General features: G+C 35.8%; 1 protein-coding gene across 1 annotated transcript in view; it reads right to left on the bottom strand.

The window, feature by feature from the left end:
* Nbeal1 (neurobeachin like 1) overlaps positions 1-14,937 on the bottom strand; it is a 181,677-nt gene that overhangs the window by 154,771 nt on the left and 11,969 nt on the right. The window contains exons 3-7 of the mRNA XM_041658971.1: positions 12,253-12,344; positions 11,688-11,849; positions 7,847-7,928; positions 6,937-7,064; positions 1,084-1,166 (exon numbers count right to left, since the gene is read on the bottom strand). Coding sequence (XP_041514905.1) covers positions 1,084-1,166; positions 6,937-7,064; positions 7,847-7,928; positions 11,688-11,849; positions 12,253-12,344 — 547 coding nt within the window. The remainder of the gene's footprint in view (positions 1-1,083; positions 1,167-6,936; positions 7,065-7,846; positions 7,929-11,687; positions 11,850-12,252; positions 12,345-14,937) is intronic.

Raw genomic sequence — 14,937 nt, 5'->3', positions numbered from 1 at the left:
AACTGAATAGAGGGAGATGTCTGCAGCCACAAAGGAAGCAAGAATTGAGGTAACAAACCATGAGCCTTATGGTAAAATATAAAACAATAAAAATGAGTTAATTTAAGATGTAAGTTAGTTAATAAGAACGCCGAGCTAATAGGCCAAAGAGAATATAATTAATATTAAGTCTCAGAGTGGTTATTTCATAAGCAGCTTTGGGAACAGGTGGGCAGAGAAATACCAGTCCAGGAGGACCAGTGGGACAGAGAATACTTCTAACTACAATATCTCAGTAATGCAGTTATGAAGTAAAACCAGCGCATGAGAATCAAGGACTGAACCAACTGAATTACATTCCTACCTCAGCACTATTTATTTCCAGATGTTTACCTACATGTATATATGTGCACCATGTGTACACAGAGCCCAGGAAGGCCAGAAAAGGAACTGGAATTGGGAACCAACCATGGTCCTCAACAAAAGCAGCAAGCACTCTTAACTACTAAGTCATCTATCTCTCTAGCCTCCAGCACAATCATTTTTATGAGTGAAAACTAGCCATGTATGGTGGCAGGTGCCTGTAATGCCAGCACTCAGGATGAGATCAAGTCATACTCAGCTACAGCAAGTTTGAGGTCAAGCTAGGAGACAAGGAACCCTGCTTCAACATAAAAACAACAGTGAGGGTGAACATACATATAGCCATACACATACAAACTAGTCACATCACTTAATGGGTGCTAACTGGCGTGTTTTCGGGTTTTAAGGCTCAAATGGAAGGTTTGGTGCATGCTAAACATATATTCTCTGAATATCTCTCAAGATTTCTCGTTTTAGTTAAAGATTGGAAAGTTCTAAAATACGCAATCTTTAAAATGTTCAGCTCACAGAAACAACAGATCAGCTCTTAAAAAGAATTAAATGAAGAAAATTAATCAAACCGAGAACCATTAGCACAACCAAACACAAATTAACTAACCTTGTGGTTTTGTTCTTTAGTAATCTTTACTTTATAAAATCACAAACCAAATTAAATCAGAGTAAGAAAAAAGACACTAATCAGAAGTGACTAAAATCAAAGTAAAGTAGGGTGTTACTTACGATAAAAGAAAGGAACAAACTCCACTGTGAGAGAAGCTGGCTTGTATTTCTGTCTGCTCTTTTCCACAGAACTAAGGATTCGTCTATCATTAAAAAAAAAAAAGGTCAATAACAAATTATAACATGAAAAAGCAGAGGTGGCACAATTTAAAAAACAATTTCAAAACAAATTTAACATCCTGATTTTGGTTTGCATACGGAATAAACATCTTCAGGACTGGTACAATGTTCAAAGAGAGGTTGAAACAACAACTTAAGTCCTTACCGATTAGAGAACATTTTTATTACGCATTGTGATAGCCAACTTAAGTCTCCAAATAACTGGGATTTAAAAAGAAACCAGCATTTAAATTCCCAATCTGCAGAAGAAATTGCAAGGCAGTCCTGAGAAAGTGATAGCTACAACTATGACAGTATTCCTCGGAGACTGCAGAAGCCAGTGACTGACCTGTGCTTTACTGAGGTTTTATTCAGAAACAGTGAGTCCAGACCTTTAAGTTCCCTCATTTTAAGGATGCAAATTCAGCAAAAAAAGGGGGGGGGGATTATCTTTTAATGAAGAACCCAGGAGTTTTCATGGATATTTTCTATAAACTTTAACATGGCCAAAAATAAAAAAATGTATGCAGGCTTCTACTAAGAACACGTCAGTCATTTCAGTTCAACACGAAATAAAATCGCTTAGATAGCCAAGGTGATAAAAATATTGGAGAATAAAGCCTGTTATAACCAATAATATTATCAAATAGTGGAATGGCGAAATTAACAACTAAAATTAAAATTATAGGGATTTTTATCATGTCCTGAAAAGTATGTTTAATATTATTAAAAACAATGAATGGAAAAATACCTGAAACTACCCAGAAATTCTGTATATCTTTAGGCTACAGGTATACACCAGTCTCCCCCTTTCTAATAAGAAGTTCTTATTTTGGACTTTGCTTGGTGCTTTCTCACAATTAGGCTTAGACTATGCATTCATAGTTGAACTACTAAATATTACAGAGACAATAACATCTTTCTCAGTATCATGTGTGAAGTTCTCACTGATCATAATTTTGGTTACCCAGTCAACTTTTATTATAGTGAATAATACTGACATTATTAATTTTTCACTTACAAGTAACTAGTAATGTATACAAAGACATTTTAAGCATTTATGTATTACGCTGCTAATCAGAACTTGCCTCTAGATTTATCATTTATTAATGATCTGTGACTGACACAATCTTAAACTCTGACACATAAATCAAAATGCTGATTTTATTTCAACTCCAACATCATCTCTGTATTTATTAATTGGCACTTCATAATCTACTACTACAAGAAATTTAATTTTTTCTTTACCAAGTTACTTAGTAGTGGTATGAATTCATAATTTTTTTCTTAATAGTTTATTATTCTTTTCTGTGATTATTTTTTGTGCATATATTGTCACATTTGGTAAACAGAGCTTAGGGCATAACTAAACAATTTTTTTTCTCCATGGACAGGCAATGATACCTACTAAACTTACAATAAGCACAGTAATGAACTAATAAACATTTGAATAAACAGCTGAATAAGCAAACAAGCATTTTATATACCCCTGCCCCCAGCCTGGTGGTAGGATGGAATCTGGTCTCTAGGGAATGGTAGGGAAAGCATTTTACCACTGAGCTATATCTTAGACCCATACTTTAAGGAGAGGGTTTTGCTGCTGTTGCTGTTGGGTTTTTCATTTTGTTTTATTAGTATACTTTAGTTCCTCTGAGTTACTATTTAAGAATCTCCAAGCCGGGCGGTGGTGGCGCACGCCTTTAATCCCAGCACTCGGGAGGCAGAGGCAGGCGGATCTCTGTGAGTTCGAGACCAGCCTGGTCTACAAGAGCTAGTTCCAGGACAGGCTCCAAAACCACAGAGAAACCCTGTCTCGAAAAACCCAAAAAAAAAAAAAAAAAAAAAAAAAAAATCTCCAAGTACAATCGAAATAAAGTTAACAGATTAAGGTAATTTCCATGAAATATTAAAAACATCCCTTATGCCATTTAAAAACTCTTCATTTTAAACATTCCTGAATATGAAACTATGCTGCTTTAACTTACATTTGTTCAACCTGATTCTTTTGGTAAATAGTACACTTATTATAAATGACCATTTAATTTCACAATCAGTTTAAAGAAAAGATACAAACTACTGCTATGAGTCATTTGGATAGGTCTTCCATATTTTTCCTTGTAAGTGTATGACTGAATCTATCAAGTCAAAAACATTGAAATCTATCCTTACTTTGCCACTTGCCACTGAAACAGCTCTATTACTGAAGAAACTAAAAACTTCCTAGAATTCAACAAAAATGAAGGCACAACGAATCCAAACCTATGGGACACTATGGAAGCAGTGCTATGAGGAAAGTTCATAGCACCAAGTGCCCACATAAAGAAACTGGAGAAAGTCACATTTCTGACTTGAGAGCACACCTGAAAGCTCTAGAGCAAAAAGAAGTAGACTCACCCAGGAGGAGTAGAAGACAACAAATAATCAAACTGAGGGCTGAAATCAACAAAATTGAAACAAAGAAAACAATACAAAGAATCAATGAAACAAAGAGCTGCTTCTTTGAGAAAATCAACAAGATTGACAATCCCTTATCCAAACTAATCAAAAGATGGAGAGAGAACATCCAAATTAACAAAATCAGAAAAGAAAAGGGGGACAAACAACAGACACTGAGGAAATACAGAGAATCATTAGGTCATACATAGAAAATCTGTACTTCACAAAATTGAAAAATGTAAAAGAAATGCACAATTTTTTAGATGGATACCATATAACGAAATAAAATCAAGACCAGGTGAGCAATTTAAATAGACTTATGAGCTGCAAGGAAATAGAAACTGCCATCAAAATCAAAAATCTCCCAATCAAAAAAAAAGCCCAGGGATGGATGGTTTCAATGCAGAATTCTACCACATCTTCCAAGAAGAGCAAATACCTATACTACTTGAAGGGTTCCACATAATAGAAACAAAAGGAACATTGCCAAACTCTTTTTATGAGGCTACAGTTACCCTGATACCAAAACTACACAAAGACTCAACCAAGAAAGAGAATCACAGACCAGTCTCACTCATGAACATGAATGCAAAAATACTCAATAAATACTGGCAAGCCGAATCCAACAACACATCAAAAAAATCATCCACCATGATCAAGTCGGCTTCATTCCAGAGATTAGGGGTTCAACATACAAAAATCTATCAATGTAATCCATCGTATAAATAAAATGAAAGAAAAAAATGATCATTTCATTAGATGCTGAAAAAGCATTCAACAAAATCCAACACCCCTTCATGATAAAGGTCTTGGAGGATCAGGGATACAAGGAACATATCTAAATATAATAAAAGCAATATACAGCAAGTGACAGCCAACATCAAATTAAATAGAGAGAAACTCAAAGCGATTCCACTAAAATCAGGAACTAGACAAAGCTGTCCACTCTCTCCGTATCTCTTCAACACAGTTCTTGAACTTTTAGCAATAGCAATTAAGACAACAAAAGGAGATCAAAGGGATTCAGATTGGAAAGGAAGAAATCAAACTTTGTTATTTGCAGATGATATGATAGTATACATAAGAGACCCCAAAACCTCTACCAGAGAATTCCTACAGCTGATAGATACCTTCAGTGATGTGCAGGACACACAGAGCAACTCAAAAAAAAAAAAAAAAGAGTAGCCCTCCCATATAAAAATGATAAAAAAAAGCTGAGGGGGAAATCAGAGAAACATCACCTTTCACGATAGCCACAAATCACATAACATATCTTGGGGTAACACTAACCAAGGCAGTGAAAGACCTTTTTGACAAGAACTTTAATTCTTTGAAAAAATAAATTGAAAAAGATATCAGAAAATGAAAAGATCTCCCATGCTCTTGAATAGGAAGGATCAACATAGTAAAAATGGCAATCCTACCAAAGCAATCTATAGATTCAATGAAATACACATGAAAATCCCAACACAATTCTTCACAGACCTTGAAAGAACAATAATCAACTTCATATGGAATACCAAAAAACCCAGGATAGCCACATAAAGGAACTACCGAAGGCATCACCATCCCTGACATCAAGCTCTATTACAGAGCTACAGTAATGAAAACAGCTTGGTATTGTCATAAAAACAGAGATGTTAACCAATGGAATTGAAGACACAGATGTTAATCCACACACTTATGAACACCTGATTTTTGACAAAGAAGCTAAAATAATATAATGGGAAAAAAAAGTATCTTCAACAAATGGTGCTGGCATAACTGGATGTCAACATGTAGAAGAATGAAAATAAATCCATATCTATCCCCTTGCACAAAACTCAAGTCCAAATGGATTAAAGACCTTGATATAAATCTGACCACACTGAACCTGATAGAAGAGAAAGTGAGAAGTAGCCTTCAATGCATGGGCACAGGAGACCACTTCTTAAATATAACACCATTAGCACAGACACTGAGAGCAACAATAAATAAATGGGACCGCCTGAAACTGAGAAGTTTCTATAAAGCAAAGGACACAGTCAATAAGACAAAAAGGGAATGGGAAAGTAACTTCACCAACCCAACAACAGTCAAAGGATTGATCTCCAAAATATATAAAGAACTCAAGAAATTAGACATTAAAGTTCTAAATAACCCAATTAAAGTTTGGGTACTAAACTAAACAGAGAATTTTCAAAAGAAGAATCTCAAATGACCAAAATATACTTAAGGAAATGTTCATCTTCCTTAGCTAACAAGTCAATGAAAATTAAAACAACTCTGAGATACCATCTTACACCTGTCAGAATGGCTAAGATCAAAAACACCAATGATAGCTTATGCTGGAGAGGCTGTAGAGTAAGGGAAACACCCTTCCATTGCTGGTGGGAATGCAAACTTGTTCTACCCCTTTGGAAATCAGTAATGGCGGTTTCTCAGAAAACTGGGAATCAACCTACCTCAGGATCCAGCAATACCATTCTTGTGTGTACGTACAATGGACGTGTGCAAGCATGTGTGAAGAGGCACACAGTGTATGCATGAAGAACAAAGGACAATTTCAGGCATCAATTCTGGCCTTTTCCATTTTGATTGAGACAATGTCTCTTGGATTTCTATTGCATGAGCCAGGTTAGCTTGCCTGTGAACCTCCAGGGTTTTTCTTGTCTCCACTACCAATTTCTTCATAAGAACACCATGAGTATAGACTTTTATGCTCTCACATCAAGCTTTACATGAACGCAGGTCCTCAAGCATATGTTGCTCATAAGCTCACTGAGCCACCTCGTCAGGCCAATACTGAGGCTTTAACATTATGGTCACATCGGTGGTGCAGGCCTTTAATCTTAGCATTCCAGAGGCAGTGATGTAGGAGAGTCTTCTGTTTTGTGTTGATTTCATTAATAAAGAAACTGCCTTGGCCCTTTAATAGGACAGAAAATTAGGTAGGTGTAGTAGACAGACAGAATGCTGGGAGAAAGATGCCGAGTCAGGCAGTCGCCATGATTCTCCCACCCGACAAAGACGCAGGTTAAGATCTCCCTGGTAAGCCACACCTCGTGGGCTTAAAAAGATTAAAAATGGGTTAACTGAGATGTGAGAGTTAGCCAATAAGAGGCTGGAACTAATGGGCCAGGCAGTGTTCAAAAGAATACAGTTTCCGTGTAATTACTTTGGGTAAAGATAGCTGTGAGGAGCTGGGCAGGAACGCAGCCCACCCCAGCTCCTACTACAAGGCAGGTGACTCTCTCCAGCCTGGTCTATTTAACAAGTTGTAAGCCAGACAAGTTACAAAGTAAGACTCAATCTCAACATATCATTTATAAGACATACCCTGAAATTCTATGTCTCCAATTTCTATAAGGATCATATAAACTTTCACAGAATGCCAATGCATGGATCACAAATTCTTCAATAGATGTCTGATCAGCCATTTCCTTTTCCTTTTTTTTGCTTTTTAACTGAGAATAAAATTAAACATAAAAGTAAGGGCATGTTTCAATTATCAGCTTTCAATAAGTCATTTTTATTTACAGAAGCCTAATTTTGCTTTTGATTCTGTATGAGTCATTTAATTATATGGATTAGATACATTCTCTCAGATATTAAATTCTTCCTAGAATAAGTTTGAAATAGTCAAACATCTTTGGAAATCATACTTTTCAGCAAAATTTATAATCAATTCATACATAAAATGAAACATTGTGACATTTTTAAAAACTATAAAAAAATTTTAAATTAAAATAAAGTGTCAGGCAATGGTGGTGCACGCTGCCTTTAATCCCAGCACTCGGGAGTAGGAGACAGAGGCAGGTGGGTCTCTGTGAGTTCGAGGTCAGCCTGGTCTACAAATTGAGTTCCAGGACAGCCAAGGCTACACAGAGAATTTGCCTGTCTCTAAAAAACAAAACCAGCCAACCAACAAACAAAAAGTATAAATAGCTAGTCTATTTTTAGAAAATAAAGGATTTGGGACTGGAGAGATGACTCAGTGATTAACCAGAGGAGCCAGGTTCAATTCTCAGCAGCTACATGGCAGTTCACAACTGTTACACAGGCAAACTAATGTACATGAAATAAAAATGAATAAATCATTTTTAAAAAAATAAAATACAAGATTTATAAAATAGATTAATTATCTTTTCAATTACTACCTTCTTTGAAAACATTTAGCAATGTTAATAACAATATTAAAAAAACAAAGTCTCAATAAAGCAACAAAAAGGAATGTATTCACACCTACTTGCTGAATATACAGTGTTGTCATGGTAATAACATGATTAATATAGGAGCAAGTCCCAATTTCTTCTACATTTGATAAATTCCTAGAAGATAAAAGAATAACATTCATTATATATGAGCAATATATTGCTAGTGTATTCAGCGTGGATCCTGAGAACTGATACTGGCAAATAAAATATTAATGATATTAAAAAAGAAAATAATGCATAGAGCACTGCCATTATTCAAGTATGTACCATTACTTATTTCACTCTACTTTCTGAATTTTAGCTCCCTTATTTTGATTTATGTCCTATTTTGTAAACAGTTTCAGAAGTCCCACAACACAAGGGGTATTGCCATCTTTAAATATTCTAAGAGGACATAGCATTACATTCTGTTTAAAGTAGAGAGTCCTTAAGGACTTTAGTTGTGACACATACTAAGCTAATTTATGAGACCTAAATATTTTCTTGACATTACTGTTAAAAGTTTCGCAATAAAACTAATAAAATTTTCCATTCTGAGACACTGTGATCTATAAAATTTCTATCTTAAAATCTAGATGTTCAAAGAACAGGAAAAGTTAATAGACTTCACACCTTAAAAAATTAAACTATGACACCTTAGCGGTTTCTCTAACGTAGCAACAGTTAAAATTCTCTGTATTGGGACCAGAGATGGTTCAGTGGTTCACAACCATCTGTAACTCCAGATCAAGGGGATCTGACGTCCTTTAGCCTTCATAAGCAACTACCACATGTACATACACATTGTTTTAAATTTTAAAGTCTGTGTGTAGCCCACAATGTACTACATATAAATAATATGTAGCATGAAAAATGTTCAACATCATCAGTATGAAAATGACTTCCAGATTCACTGGAAACACAAGAGCAAAAAAGACACTGGAAAGACGAGAGCAGAAAAGATGGGATATACAGAAACTGAAACCTTCAAGCTGGTACGATTTTAAATTCTAATAGCTACTCTGGAAAACAGTTTGGCAGTTTCTTAAGAAATTAAAAATTCAGCATCATTGGGGTTGGGAAGATGGCACAAAGGGTAAAGGCATCTGCCACCAAGCCTGACAACCTGAATTACATCCCAGCAACACCAGGAGACAACCAAGTCTTCCAAACTCTCTCTCCCTCTCCCTTTCTCTCTCTCTCACACACACACACCTATTATACTATAATCAAAACAAAACTGAATGTCTTTATGAACTGATTAATAAGTTCTAAAACTGACTGTAGCAAAAGCACAATTTTTTTGTTTAAAAAAATGAATGACATTATTAAGTGGTCAATTACACGACCTGTGAATTGTCTCTCAGCAGTTATGTAATAAAATTTACAATTTTTTTTTTTTTGGTTTTTCGAGACAGGGTTTCTCTGTGTAGCAGAACCCTAGTTGTTCATGAACAAGGCTGGCCTTGACTTCACAGAGATCCACCTGCCTCTACCTCTCGAGTGCTGGGATTAAAACGCCCAACTTTAAAAGTTATATGAGAATTACTGCTGGGAAAAGAGAAAGGTCCAGAGGAAATGGACCTATAGGTAAAATTTTATTGAACTGTTCTTTGTTATCATTACAGTCCTACAAATAGCGAGAACACGTCTTTATGTTTAGTAGGGATAGCCCATCTGGTTGGTAACCGCAGTAGCCTTTAAGGATGCACCTCTGAAGCACAGGAAAAGCAGTGAAAGAACACTTACATACTAATAAAATGAACCCATCAACTGATAAGACAACCAAACATAACAACTGCCAGAGTGGGGACTACAGCGCTGGTGCCACCTATGCACTGTTTAATCCCACTCTCATGCATTCTTTCCTTCTCAGAACTACTCTCTTCTTCCCCTCTGCCTCCCATCCTCCCAAACAAAATAAAACAAATGGATCTACATAAAGAAGGACTTTTCAGTTTCTGATCCAAATTGAAAGTCTAAGTGTCATCACTGTCATGTTCACAATTAGAAAAAAACCCAAATGAACTGAATTTTTGTTTTGTTTGCTTGAGACAGGGTTTCTCTGTGTAACAATCTTTCCTTTTTTTTTTTAACAGATCCAACATAACAGTTTATTCAATACAACACCAAACATATATTGAGTAGTTATAGCTTAGAGATAAGTGAAATGAATTACAGTAGCATTGTGTTTTGTTTTGATTTTTCCTTTTATGTGTATAGGTGTTTTGCTTGCATGTATGTCTGGGTACCACTGTTGTCCAGTGCCCTCAGAGGTCAGAAGAAGGTATCACAATCCCTGCAACTGGAGTGACAGACAGCTGTGTGCTTCCATATAGGTGCTGTGGATACAAGTGAATATAACCTGGTCCTTTGGAAGAGCCCCAAAATACAGCAACATTTTTAGAGACTTCAGAAGGAAAATCTAAGGTCTCTTAGACTGACTGATGACTTTGCAGATAAAAAAACTAAAAGCATAATCCATTTGGGGAAAAAAGAGACTCACTAAAATTAAGAACTTCTGTGCCTCAGTATTAAGAGAATAAAAAGACAACTTGCAGAAAATGAAAAAAAAAAACCATGTACCAATCATCTGAAAAAAAAAACCTGTATATCAAAATATTTACAGACCTATCAAAATAAGAACACAATCTGATTTTAAAATTTGGCAAGACTTTTGTAGGTACTTCACCAAAAAACATTATGAATAGTCTCAAAAAAATGTTAAATATTTTATATCATTAAAGAACAGCAATAAATACTATACACCTATTGCAATAACTAAAAGCTAAAAGAATGACTATTGATGGAGGCTGCTTGTTTCTTTCCCGGATGCTCAGCCCCGAAATAATCACATAGATACTGTATTATTTGAAAAAAATAGTTATAATTATAATTTTCCTTATTTATGATAAAAGATAAAGTAGATATAAATATTGTAACTGTAATTCTTGCTTGAAACCTGTTTTATTATATGTAATTTTACTATGTTAAGAGTTAAATCCTTCCTTTTTATTTAGACAGAAAAAGGTAGCTGATGTATGCTGTAAATGTTTTATTGCCATTGGTTAATAGAGAAGCTGTTTTTGGCCAATGCCTTAACAGAGTAAAGCCAGGCTGAAAGAGATAGCGAGAGACACTATATAGCCACCTACAGGAGACAGATGTGCCTCACCTTGCTGGTCACGTGGCAATACACAAATTAATAGAAATGGGTGAATTTAAGATGTAAGAGCTAGCCAATAAGAAGCTAGAGCAACTAGTCAAGCAGTGATTTAATTAATACAATTTTTGTGTGATTACTTCGAATCTGGGTGGCCAGACATAAACAAGCAGCCTCTGCCAACAAATGGTATCATCAAATACTGAAAAATGTGACTGGAGAAAAGGCTTGGCAGTTAAGAGCACTTGTTGCTCTTCCAGAGGACCCAGGTTCAATTCCCAGCACCCACATGGCAGCTCACAATTGTCCATAACTCCAATTCCAAAAGATCTGACACCCTCAAACAGACATGCATGTAGCAAAAATACCAATGAACATGAAATAAAAACTGGAAAATGGGGAACAATGAGAATCCTCATTCATTGACTGTGATAATGTTATAACCATGTGATATAGCATTATTGTTCCTAGGTATTTGTCTATATGGGTTGAAAATTATCCATATAAAACCTGGACACAAAAATTTATAACACTTTTATAAATAACAGTCCCAAACTAGAAGCAACCAAGATATCCTTCAATATAGTTAAATAAACAAACAAACTGTGGTACCATTAAAGAATTATACAAACAAGTATCACTAACAAGTATTATTATAGTTTTGATAATAATTATGCTAAAATTTTTACTTTTAGAATAAATAAAAATTTAAAAATTTTTACACCACATACCTGCAAAGAATAATAAAGAATTTGACGAGCAAAATTGACAATGCTTGTTGCTGTTCCTCTAACCCATCTGCTGTTTTCTGAACACAATGTAGCAGCTGGATCCTCAGAACCTGAAGAATATTATCAGGAAGCAAAGATATTCCTGGAGGCATATCATCTACCCTGTCAGATATGGGCAAGGAGATAGTGTTGAAACTTAAGACATATAATTAATTAATTAAATGTAATAACAAAATTTCAAGAGTGGCTGGCTGTCAAGATTTGCAGCTTCCACCTGAAGTACAAACAGTCTCTGTCTTGCACGTGTGAAATCTGGGGCTGACCTGAGTAGCTAGTGTCAGACCACTGAGTGGATAGTAGCTCACCAAAGCAAAGAGGTTTCTAAGAGCCTGGTATAATACTGTCTAGGAAGACTGCTATGATCACTGTGCAATATCTGTCAGGAGAACATGGTCATGCAGTAGTATCAAGCTGTTGGCAAAGATGCTGGTCTTACATTAATAAAATTCTTTTGCCAAAAATTAATAATCTCACCCAGTGGTAATAAACCAGTGTTTCTACATACCTGGTAGGAAGCTTTTCAAAGTCAACATCTAAAAATTGTTCATAACTTAAAACAAAATTGTCCAACCATAGTCTCAGGTAATCTGGATCTTTCTGAAATTAGAAGATCATCACAATATTATCTGTCAGAAAAGCAATGCTTTCACACATAAATAATTACCTAAGTGGGAACAATAGCCATTCCCAGGATCACATCTGTCATCTGAGCATTCCCCCCCCGCCTTTGTCTCTTCACAGTTCTTTATGGCAGTCAAATTTCAACAAGTAGCCGGGCGATGGTGGCGCACGCCTTTAATCCCAGCACTCGGGAGGCAGAGGTAGGCGGATCTCTGTGAGTTCGAGACCAGCCTGGTCTACAGAGCTAGTTCCAGGACAGGCTCCAAAGCCACAGAGAAACCCTGTCTCGAAAAACCAAAAAAAAAAAAAAAAAAAAAAAAAAAAAAAAAAAAAAAATTTCAACAAGTAATTTAGGAGTATAGACACTTAATCATTAAACATCATAACTTAAGCATTGATCTAAGGCAAAGGGATCACTAGCAAAGTTATTTATTTCCCTAAAATAAAAGCATTATGCTATAATCCAGAATCTCAAATAATGTTCCCAGAATATATAATAATTGCTGACCTTTCAGGATTTTTCTATTACTATATTAACTCAAAATCAGCTTATAAATCACCACTATCTACAACTTCACAAGACAAATCAGAAGGTAGAAATATTTTAGACAAAGAGTAATACCATGAGAAATTTTGTAATACTTATTACTTGCTTTTTATGTTTCAAAGTAGAATGTTATTTGTCTATTTATTCAGTTATTTACCCACTAGGGCTAGAACTCCAAAAATACAAGTACCCAGGGTTCTCCTTATTAGTTTCTTTAAAAGAAAAATAAGCAGAGGATTACTTCATGGTAAAAGTTAGGCGCAAAACAGTCACACACACACACACACAGTAAAAAATTAATGCCTTTCTCTTCATATTTTATTTAGCAACTCTCTAGTATCAGGTTCAAATTCTATACCAATACTCTAGTACCGATCTACATTTTAAGCCCTTATTCTGACTCCACAGGTCAGTACTACCAAGTGTTGAGAAAGCATAGAATTCCCCTAGGAAACTGAACAATCACAGAGAAGAAAGGAACTGTTTCATTTAAGAAGCATAAAAGTATCTTCACTGGGCAGTGGTGGTGCATGCCTATAATCCCAGCATTCAGAACACAGAGGCAGATGGTTTTGTGAGACTGAGGTCAGCCTGGTCTACAAAGCAAATTCCAAGAAAGACCCGAAAGCTACAGAGAAACCCTGTCTTGAAAAACTAAAAGGTATCCTCTATTTACTGGAAAATGCCTGGAACAGCAGGTATTTTTAACCTATATCTTTTTTTTTGTTGTTGTTTGTTTGTTTGTTTTGCTTTGCTTTTCAAGACAGGGTTTCTCTGTAGCTTTGGAGCCTGTCCTGGAACAGGCTGGCCTCGAACTCACAATGATCCACCCGTCTCTCCCTCTAAATTATCAGATTAAAGGCGTGTGCCATCACTGCCTGGCCTTAACCCATTTTCTTATTTATACCTTACACTATCCAGAAAGGATTTGGTTTTCCTAATTTGAGAGATTACAAAAGAATGTATAACTTGTCCAAAGTCAAAACTAAAAACTGTAGTGCTGCAAAGATACATGAATTCAACAGGTGCCCATTCTACTACACCATACTGGCTGTGAGCCATGCATGCCAGCAGGGGTAGATTTAGTAGGTTAAAAAAAGAAAAGGATGGGTTCAGTCAGAAACCATCAAATCAAGGCTATAAAAATGTTAGCATACAAAATAATAATATCTTGTACAGCTTGAAAGAATTTGTAGATAACTACACTTTGCTGTTAAGGGTCATAATAAGGAGCCTGAAATCAGAAACAGTAGTGATTGTATTATTTCTCCTCAGTATAGAACAATAAAAATATAATCACTCTATTCTCCTTACCAGTTTTCCATCAGAGCAGAGGATTACCTCTTAGTCGCTCCCATGATTAAGTTCAGTATACTGAAACACCACAGCATGGTCTTACCTCCCTATCTGTACATTTACTAACACAACACACAAATATAGTGAGTATTTCAAGACTGCTACAGTCAACTCAATATCACCTAGACTTAAATCCCAGCACTCAGGAGGCAAAGGCTAGAGGACTGTGTGATCTAATACTGAGTTCCAGGCAAGCAAGAGCTACAATCTGAGTCCCCAGCTCAAGAAACAAAAATAAAAACAAACAAACAAAACAACAACAAAATACCAATTGAATAAAAAGATAAAATGACACTAGGCAGTGGTGGCACACACCTTTAACCCCAGCACTCAGGAGGCAGAGGCAGGTGAGTTCCAGGCCAGGCAGGGATATGGAGAAACCCTGTCTCAAAAAAACAAAAACAAAACAAGCAAAAAATGGTTAGCTACTGAATGCCAAAAACAAACACGTAAAATCTATGACCCAATTACCATTTTTCTGAAGTTTAGGAGTAGCCTGATATCTGAATCTCAATGTTTTCATACAAAATTACACTCAACAATGTTCTAAGAATGGCAAACACGCCATACAGCAAACAGCACCAGAAGACCTAAAGATAAAAACTATCATTATAAACTATACTGACCCGAGTCAAAAGTAGCCATATGCAAACCCATACATATATA

Source organism: Microtus oregoni, unplaced genomic scaffold, assembly GCF_018167655.1.
Source record: "Microtus oregoni isolate MIOR12 unplaced genomic scaffold, Mior012 000010F_ref0000083, whole genome shotgun sequence".
NCBI lineage: Eukaryota > Metazoa > Chordata > Mammalia > Rodentia > Cricetidae > Microtus > Microtus oregoni.
Note: the sequence above shows the minus strand (reverse complement) of the source record. Positions and strands in the feature narration are given on the sequence as shown.